Raw genomic sequence first — 10,286 nt, 5'->3', positions numbered from 1 at the left:
CAAAACAATAATACATACAATATATAAACTGCTAAATCAATGTGAAATGCGAACACTAATACTCTAAAACATGTCGCGCATAAACGCGGCGCGCCCGAACCTCTGCGGTCAGTCTACTCCAGTTTACACCTCTACTTTAAATATAGAAATACCATCACTTGATCTTTATCTACAAACAAACCTCTTAACGGTTATTAAGTCAACGAATCGTCCTTTCCATAGATTCGAACTGACCCTTTGGTTAGATGGGCTTCTATCACATTATACAAAAAGATTATTAAAACCTACCGTGAAGAGAAAGGCAGTTAAGAATTACAGGTAACCCAAAACATCACTGAGCATGAGCTTACTCTGAACTGTGTGATATGTGAAAGGAGAACAACACACTACCGTTTGAAGAAAGAATTAAAAGCTTGCTTATCAAAGGCTAATTGTCTTATGACATTTAGGTAATATTTTTACGGCTAAAAATTAATTCTAAACTGAAGTAAACCGAGATATGCAGATTATGACGAGAATTCTCTTACGCAGTAATATTAGTGACAGTTAGCAACATCCGCCATCTTGTCGCGCCGCCTCCCACGTGCGCCCGCGCCACCACATTTGACATTTAACCTTAACTTTATGGATGTTGTAATGCCAACCTTATTGCTCACTCGCTAAAGATTACATGAGCTTGGTCTAAGCCGTTTCCCGCACGGGTCTTGTATTAACTTTTCAAGTTCGTTTATACAATTTTGTAGTAATTCAAGACGTATATTCACTTACAAGTATTAAAGTGAACTCATGTTAAGCTTAGTACATACAGTTCAAATCAATACATCAAAAAATATTACCAAAAAGCGAATACAAGCCCCGTGCGTGCGACTCATCAAGTATTGTCGACCGCAAATTTTATAAAGCTATACACATTTGACTGCGTAACAAAATATATATAGAAAAACTATATTATGTCAGTGAGTGCCTTAGGCAAGTCAGGTGTTGTAGGACACTCCTACGGCGTACTAACGTGTTCTTAGGTAAACCGAGCAGAGGTAATATATACTACAACTAGGTTATTTTAGACGACAATTCAAAAGATATTTCTATACGAAATGTCTTTTGAAAATTGCTCAGTAAGAAGTACATTATTAGAAGAATATGTGTGTAATTCTACAATATAATTGGCAAGGATTTATGAAAATAATTCGCGTTATATTTTAAATATACGTAGACGTTGTAATAATAGCATAATAATAAATAATAACTCAAAACAATTATCTACGCTACGTGTAATAATTAATGTATTAGTTCATTATATAATCAAAAATTTAAATCATCAATGCTAATGCTCGTAATAATAATTATTTAATAGAACTAACTAACGCAATATCAAACATAATGATACATTTGTGTGTCTTAAGCTTTTGCAATTATATGAAAGATCATATAGTATGTAAATAGTATCTACTGTTTCCAAGACTTATTATTTCATATAATTAATTACTTTCCAAAATCACAAAAATATATTTAATAAGATTTAAAATCACAAATATGCTATAATAATCTTTAAAGGACTTTGTTTTAAATCATTTTTGCATTTAAATTAAAACATATCATAAATAATGTTACGTTTTAGTTATATCGGACTTTAAATAAAATAATTTAATCATGTATTGTAAATACAAAGATTACATTTGCCTCTAGTCATAAAACTGAACAGATATTGATAATGCGCATCTCTGATGACAAGGCATAGCTCGTTCTAGAACATGACACGGACAGATAGACTTATCTATTAGACAATAATGACAGCCAGATATGATATTATTTCGATATTTTGATAATATAGCTTAGAATCTGAAATCATTAAAGCCAGATGACTTTGGTATAGAATATGGAGACGAGATCAGTGCTTGATATAATTTTATACCAAATCTACGAAAAAATAAGAGTTTTGATGAAAAGCATTGGTGAGTCGTATACACTCAGCGTCAAATAGTTCGTAACACCCGGTGGCCAAAAAATTTACAATACAACCTTATTCCAATTGTAACAAAGACATTTTGCCAACTTTTTGGCTACTTTGGATGCCACACGGATTGGTTAAACACAGAGTGATTCGATAGGACAAGTTTTAAAACTAGAGGCATTGACAATATTTGCATTGCGAATAAATAAATGGTATTTCATTTAGTAATTCGCTGCCCAGAGCACCATTACGAATGCCTAGTGTCTATTTGCGGACTGACTGATTAGCATCTAAGGAGTCGTCAATAAATTGTAAAGGCAAAAACGATCGCCACGAGAAAACATATGGACATGGAGTGATTGCAATCCATATATTTGTCTTACAAGATTAACCACTAGAGTGTCAAGGCAGCGGAATACATAAATCTATAACTAGTGCTTATTGTAGCTTGATGTATTACATATTCCCTAACATAGCAGACAAAGTGCGCGCGTGACGTCAGCAGAGCGGGCGCGTACTTTGTGTGTGATGTCAGTGCGTGGGCGTTACCTCTGCCGGGCCGCGGGTTCACTTCTTGGTAGGCGTACCGCGCTGCGTGAGCCCCTCGAACCGTTTGAACGTGTAGTTAATGAACACCCAGTCCTTGTATGCCACCTCGCCGTCTTGCGTTATTGGGGCAGCGGCTGGAATTTGAAAGAAAATATGATAATTATTACAGCACATGGTAATATTTGTTGAAAATTGTGACAGCGTGAAGCCCGACCGAGATAATTCACAAAATTGCATTTCCTAAATAGGCACTCGTTTTGAGATTCCATCGACAATTTGACTTACGTATCTCCAGCTTGCATGAAGTCATCAGGGAAGTAAGATCTACCGCCAATTAAACCAAGTTATTGAACTTGTTGTGGGAAACTGGACAGAGTCCCTAAAGCCATAGGAACTCACGTATCTCCTTGTCACGTATCACGTAGGTTGACGACGTCTCGCCAATAGAACCAAGCCATTGAAGTTGTTAAGGGAAACTAGATCTAGTCCCAAGAGACATAAGCACTCACGTATCTCCAGCTTGACGTCGTCAGCGAAAACGAGCCATTGAAGTTGTTGAGGGAAACTGGACCTAGTTGCAAGAGACATAAGCACTCACGGATCTCCAGCTTGACGTCGGGGAAGTCGTCGAAGTTGGACGTGTCGTCGATGGAGCGTACTTCCACGCGCTCGCGTATGTGACTCCAGTTTTTGAGGGACACTGGACCTAGTTCCAAGAGACAAGCACTCACGGATCTCCGGCTTGACGTCGGGGAAGTCGTCGAAGTTGGACGTGTCGTCGATGGAGCGTACTTCCACGCGCTCGCGTATGTGACTCCAGTTTTTGAGGGACACTGGACCTAGTTCCAAGAGACATAAGCACTCACGGATCTCCGGCTTGACGTCGGGGAAGTCGTCGAAGTTGGACGTGTCGTCGATGGAGCGTACTTCCACGCGCTCGCGTATGTGACTCCACTTGCTGAGGGAAACTGGACCTAGTTTCAAGAGACACAAGCACTCACGGATCTCCAGCTTGACGTCGGGGAAGTCGTCGAAGTTGGACGTGTCGTCGATGGAGCGCGATTCCACGCGCTCGCGTATGTGACTCCAGTTGCTGAGGGAAACTGGACCTAGTTTCAAGAGACACAAGCACTCACGGATCTCCAGCTTGACGTCGGGGAAGTCGTCGAAGTTGGACGTGTCGTCGATGGAGCGCACTTCCACAGAGATGGCGGCCGGCCGCTCGCGCACGTGGCTCCAGTCCACGCCGCGGAAGAACGGCACCGACTTCACGTCCTCGATGCCGCGCTGCGAGCCTAGCCTGTGAACGGGTTAACAACATTCATAAGGCTTCGGCCAAACCAACGCGTGAGGCGTGCCGCCGTGACCAATGACAGGACTCGTTGATGTGAACTCGCTACAAATTCATACACGACACGCAGGCTGCACGAGTTGGTTTGGCCGAACCTTAAAGGCCTCCGCTAATGCCGCACAGTGTGCTACACAGTATGGAAGGGTTGGCAGAAATTATTTATGGTATAAGAAGGGTTTTAAATAATAAAAAACGTTAAAATAAATTATTCTAAATACATTTGTGGTGTCTAGGTATCATATGAATCCGTTTCAGAAAAAAATACAGCACTCGAGTTATACGTAGATGTTTGCGGCACAAGTTCCTTTCGGAGGCTTATGACTTCGTGGGGAATTCTTTTAAAAATTTTAATTGGTTTTATACCTTGATTTTTTAGAATCCAGCAGAGATGTAAACAAACACTTTCATACACAATTACACCATAATCACTTACGTGTTCATAATATCATACACAATATTTAACAAGCCCATGAAACCAACTTTATTTTCATGTTTATATAAGTTTGAAATCAATCTTTGAAACAAAAAATACGTGGACGATGAAAATTTGTGAGACTTGTCAAATTGACTTGACGTTTAAAATCATGTGTTATCTCCATATTGTCTATGACTTGTCTCTGACACATCAGTGCTGTAACCTGTGAGTCATAGACAATAATCTGTAAATTTAATCGATATTATTTTAAGTATTCACTTATTCCGATTACTGATTAATTTTAAATAAAAAATATACGATACTTTGTTTAGTTTTCCAGCGATAACTTCAACAATATTGGAGATAACGTAAAATTATTTTTCTACTTTTAGTGTATACTTTTTCGGAGTCAGTTTAATTTTTAGTCGGTTCTATTTAAACGAAATTATTTTACTTTTTTATGCAATTATGCTTATATAGGAAAATAAAAGAACATAAAAATCTTCTTTCAATTGACAGCATCTTAAATAACCTCCCTAGCCTAGCGGAATAGAGCAACAAAGAACTGAGCGAGCGAGATGTCACTAGTAGCAACACTGTCAAACAGAACTTTTTGCAACTATTTGAAGTTTAATTACTTTACGCATAATTGATTGTTATACTGTCCAGTGTGCTTTTTAAATACATCTGTGCATACAGTTTGTTTCCTGTTCTCGAAAATTTCATAATCTGTTCACATTCAATGTTGCGACTTTGTTGCATATTTTTAGTATTTTGACGATCACCCGGCGATGATACGCAAGTACTACAATAATTTCACTTCGCGATTAACGAGAGGTTTTGTCGCATCACTAGTTCACAGACTAAAAATATTTTTATGTCAGTTGGCCATTTTTGATGACATTTCTGCTGATTTCTAAAAAATTAGACTGTAGAAGGCAGTATATGTAAGGATTTCCACAAAGTTTCTTCTCAAAACAGCGCACGAGCCTAAAATTAAATTAATTGACCTACTTAACTAAAACCAATAAAATTCAAACAACCGCAACTTAAAGCAATTTTTTTACTGATTCGTATAATAGAAGTTCTGTGCTTTGTATGCTACAAATAAACTATCATATAGAAATGCATAGAAACTTATCAAAACCACGAATGACATTTTTTTTTCTACAGAAAATTACTCTCTTTCATTTTTGATACCTCTTTAAGAATACCCAAATAAAAAAATACGAATATTTATTATTGTTACATTACGTACACACCTTTAACGTGACTATTCATATTGAATATTACTAAGTTTGTACTTAAAATCACAATTAAAAATCAAAAAGTGCGTAAACAAAACAGCGACTTAATTTAACGTTCGTATCAATAGCGCGCAAAGAAAACATCATACTATTGGAAATATTTGTTACAATTACCTTCTTAGAGCAAAAATAAGTGCGTCTACTATCTGACTCACTAATTATAACGAAAAAAGTGGGTATTTATCCTATTTACAAAATCGATTTTCTGCCAACGCTCCCATACATAGAAACACACTGTGTGCCGCGTATCCACTAGAGGCAGTCTCGGGCCGAGTGACTGCCTCGTCCCGAGCGACAAAATGTGGCCCGGTCCGCGGCGACGAAGTCTCGCAACGAGTCTTGCCTCTGGTTAACCCATTATAGACTAGCGGTCCCATATGGTACCACTTTTTTGTGTGTTTTAATTTGGCTCTATACATTAACACGTGAAAAGATGCAGTGCTCTGATTGATGCAAGTCGTAGCCAATAGATATGGTCTATGCTTCCAGGAATAAAAATTGACAGTTATTCTTTTCAGTTGTGTGTAATTGATGATTGAAGTGAGCGCATCAAAATTTTCTCTTAAAAATTGACGCGCCATTCAAGTAAGTGATCATATTTTTTTTGTGTGATAGTGAAATACTGATTTTGTTACAATCTTGTATTCTCCATAAGTGCTCTTATTGTGAAATGGTGTAAAATTACGTCGATAGGTATTATTAATGGGAAATATTGTATGTCAAAATTACTGGTACCGTACGGTACCGCTAGCCGCTTACCGTGTCTTTTTAATAATTTTATGATTTTTAGTTTTTACTGTATTTATTGGGAAGTATGTGATATATTCAATGGTATATAAGGTATACAGGAAGATAAAGTAAAATAGTTTCCTATACTTTACAAAACCATGGGTTTTTATTTATTTTAGATGTAACTTACATGAAACATTGGCAGTTTTGGAGGACGATGAAGGTCCCAAGACGAAGCAGATATTTATAGAACGAACTCAAGATAATTGCAACTCTCGAACAATATTAGAGTATAGAAAATGTAACGTGGGGCTATGTGCAGCGTGCAATGCCAAGCTCCATTCCAAAATTTTGAATATTCAAAGATAAAAATTAATATTGCTGACCCAATATACAGTTTTTTTTACATTTAATGTTACTCCTGTTATTTGCTTGTTTATTAATGCATATTATAATAATAATAAAATATATAATTTACCCTATTTTTATAAAGTCCATGATAAAGTTATATTTTAACCGACTGACACGGTAAGCGGCTAGCGGTACCATATGGTACCAGCATTTTTTTTCTAGATTACAGGTCGAATCATTTTTTTAATGCTTGTATAGCATTAAGTAGACCATAATTATGAACACATTTCATAAAAACAAAAATCTGACACTTTAAGAAAACTCAGTCTATAATGGGTTAAGGCAGCGTCTCCATTTGAGCAAACGCGGGTCGAAGTTGCCCCTAGTGGAGATCCAGCTTAAACTTGCGCGGGATCAGGTGCCTACTCCGTATGTGTATTACAGATCTCAGCAACCAGTTTTTTTGAGTTGCTAATGAGGGCTATCGTTTTTATACTTGACAGTTGGCACCCCTGGCGATTGACAGCTAGGACCTTACTCTACAATGGCGCCATCTTGATGAGTGCAAATGCGATGGTCCTCCTACCACTTTAGCGCTCACCAGTTGGTGCCACTGTCTGCGCTACTAGCAAGTGACAGAACCTTACTCTACAGTGGCGCTAACTGGTGCGCGCTAAAACGATAGCCCTCATTGCACAATATCAATGTGACTGCTACGCCAACCAGTGAAAGCGCCGCGTTCTAGCTGTGTAAACGTAGTCTCTCACACCATTTTTTATTGGAAACAGATTGATGTATGACCTGATTAATATTTCTCCTTTCGTAAATCATACTCACACTCACTAACTCAAAAGTGGGATGAGTCTTAGCAGAAAATACACATAAATCCCTGCTAATATTATAAATACTAAATTAACTCTGTCTGTGTCGCTTTCACGCCTAAACCACAAAATCGATTTTGATGAAATTTGGAATAGAGATAGTTTGAGTCCCGGGAAAGGACATAGGATAGTTTTTATCCCGGTTTTTTGAAACAAGGACGCGCGCCACAAAATTTTTCTGTGACAGACAAAATAACGCGGGCGTAGCCGTAATAGTGACTGAGATTCTTGCGCTGCTTCTTCTCAGCACTGGCCCATTTATTGTCCCAAACCCTACCACTGCGGTAGGGTTAATACTGGGACGTGTAATGCTATTTGTAAGATAAATAAGTTTTATGACTTTTTTATGTAGTACCACAGAATAATAATAAGTACTACGTACAGAAGTTTTACTTCGCGAAAGTATTTAAAAAAATGTATGCTCAATGTCATTAACAATATGATGTAATTTAGCCTGTCTCAAGAGTCAAGCACCATTTTGTTGACAAACGTCAGTGATCGGCACTGCGCCGAAGCTATAGGGCTGACTTCGGTAAAATGATGTGACGTGAGGTGCCAAACTGCGGAAAATGGCAGAGGAAATACATGATTTAGCATGACCTCTCAGTGTCTTGAGGCAACTTAAAAAAGTACATTCTGTGTTTTTATTATTATTTAGGCAGTTGAATACTGCACAGTATTTAGTACACCATTTTCTTTAGTTTCTTCCATCATACACAAGAATACGCGTGAGTCAATGTTCGCTCGTATGTGAGGCCTTGTCGAATAGTATCCTGTAGGTGGGCCATCGTGCGTGTTTTGTTTTCGATGTAAACTCGCGGAGATGAACAGGCCTGGTAGTACATACCTGCGGTCTGGCTCAGAACAGAACCGTAGTATGGTGTCCCTCGCCTCTTCGCTGATCGGTATTTCTGGCGGGAAGGTGAGCGATTCCCGCCACGACATCACCTTACGGTACGTCTCTTGCGGCGACTCGGAACAGAATGGCGGGTAGCCGATGAGCATTTCATACCTGCAAAGACAGAAACGCGGTTATTGGCGAAGTGGGTGGCCAAATTGACCACGTAATTGTATGTATGGGTGTGATGAATGTTTCTTTTCCGTTTCGATATTTCAAGTTGTTGCGTAAGAAATTAGCAAAACGAATTCATAGTGACAATAATATCGTAAAAGCAGGCGAAGCGAACGCGAACAATTATATTTTTTGGAAACATCGAGTATAAGTTTAGTAGAGTTTTGAAATAAAATCGCAATTCCACAACCGCCGCGGGCACGGGTGATAATCGCGCCGTGAGTTCTTAGCCTCAATAAAACACCAAAGGACCGAAGAATAATTTAACGCATCCTTAGTTCTGTTGTTTTCAATTTTCTCAACAAAGATAAATCTTACCACTTGGGTAAATTAGGACTTCGTAAAAATTACGTAACTACCAAATTAATGCCCAGTGAACCATTTTAATACTAGCACGGTTCATCTGCTTGGGCGGGGCACATAGCTCGTAGAGACGATGGCCGTTGGGGCAGAAAATTTCTCGACCACGGGCTGGAAGACGTAGCGTGGGCAGGCCTCCTACTAGGTGGACCGACGATCTGGTGAAGGTCGCGGGAAAAGCCTGGATACGGGCAGCGCAGGACCGTTCATTATGGAAAACCTTGGGGGAGGCCTTTGTCCAGCAGTGGACGTCATTTGGCTGAAACGAACGAACGAACGAACATCTCCTTATTTCAACACAAATATATAGACCTGGGAATGCTTCAGGCAGGAAAATTTTCAAGATCCATAACTTTTCCTCGCCTTGTTTCTTCATTTTATCAGAAATATCGCATCTGAGATGACCTGAATAACATCATAGATACAATCGATATAAGCCACGATGTTAATAGATTCATGAGGCTTTGTTTCCACCAGAGATGTACGAGGATGCGTAGAGGGTAAAGAACCAATAGAATCGCTTCATTTACCACCCTACTGTAACGTTATCAATTTTGAAACCACCAAAATAAGCGTGGTCTTTGTTACGTACGCGTCGCTGAGATATCTTTCTGTAGTCTTTATTATTTTTTAGTTATCAAAATTCATTCATTTATTTATTATATGTATATAAGTATATGTACAGTAAGGTCTTATAAAATAGGTAAGGTAAACTTATGGGCCCTGCAAGAGCATTGCAATTTTACTCATATTTACAATAGCCGCAGCTGGAAGAGTCCTCAAAAATTCTACAACGTTCTGCGCTCTCCGTATTCAGGTGCGTCCCAGATTTCGACCATCTTATCAGTCTACTGTGTAGAAGGCCTGTCTACAGTATGACTTCCAGCCAATAGTTGTATAAGCTACTCCTCTCACTGCCACTCAAGCTTCGCAATTCTGTGGGATATGCCGTTTATTTTATATCCTCTTCTCATTTTTGATTCGATAACGAAGGAAAACACCGGCTGTGGGCTTACGTGTCGTCTTAGAATGTTGCTAATTGGACGAATTATGTGATGGATCGATACGATCTCAATAAGATCGTTTTATACATACCAATGTGATAATGAAGATCAGATTAATCGCTTAGAATATCTACCATGTATAATGTAAAATATTTCTAGCCTTGCACAGCGTTTTCCACGTCTTGATCCTTGACGAAATGCACCTTTTTAACGCAAAAATGCAACAGAGACAATCTCAGACTAATAAAAAGATTATTCTAACCAGAATTCTATCGCGACATAACCAACCATACCACTCACACTTCCTTCGTTGGCA

At 38.6% G+C, this 10,286-nt stretch overlaps 1 protein-coding gene across 3 annotated transcripts in view; it reads right to left on the bottom strand.

Moving 5' to 3' along the window:
* Positions 1–943: 943 nt before the first annotated feature.
* The window catches only part of trc (Serine/threonine-protein kinase tricornered), a 100,121-nt gene continuing 90,778 nt past the window's right edge, over positions 944–10,286 (bottom strand). For all 3 annotated transcript variants that reach the window (XM_028313600.1, XM_028313599.1, XM_028313601.1), the window contains 3 exons: positions 8,382–8,546; positions 3,637–3,800; positions 944–2,634 (listed from right to left, as the gene is read on the bottom strand). In XM_028313600.1, the coding sequence (XP_028169401.1) occupies positions 2,519–2,634; positions 3,637–3,800; positions 8,382–8,546 (445 nt within the window). In that variant the 3' untranslated portion in view covers positions 944–2,518. The remainder of the gene's footprint in view (positions 2,635–3,636; positions 3,801–8,381; positions 8,547–10,286) is intronic.

The sequence above is a fragment of the Ostrinia furnacalis genome, unplaced genomic scaffold, assembly GCF_004193835.3.
Source record: "Ostrinia furnacalis isolate ACB-3 unplaced genomic scaffold, ASM419383v2 OfSCF4280, whole genome shotgun sequence".
In the NCBI taxonomy this organism is placed as follows: domain Eukaryota; kingdom Metazoa; phylum Arthropoda; class Insecta; order Lepidoptera; family Crambidae; genus Ostrinia; species Ostrinia furnacalis.
Note: the sequence above shows the minus strand (reverse complement) of the source record. Positions and strands in the feature narration are given on the sequence as shown.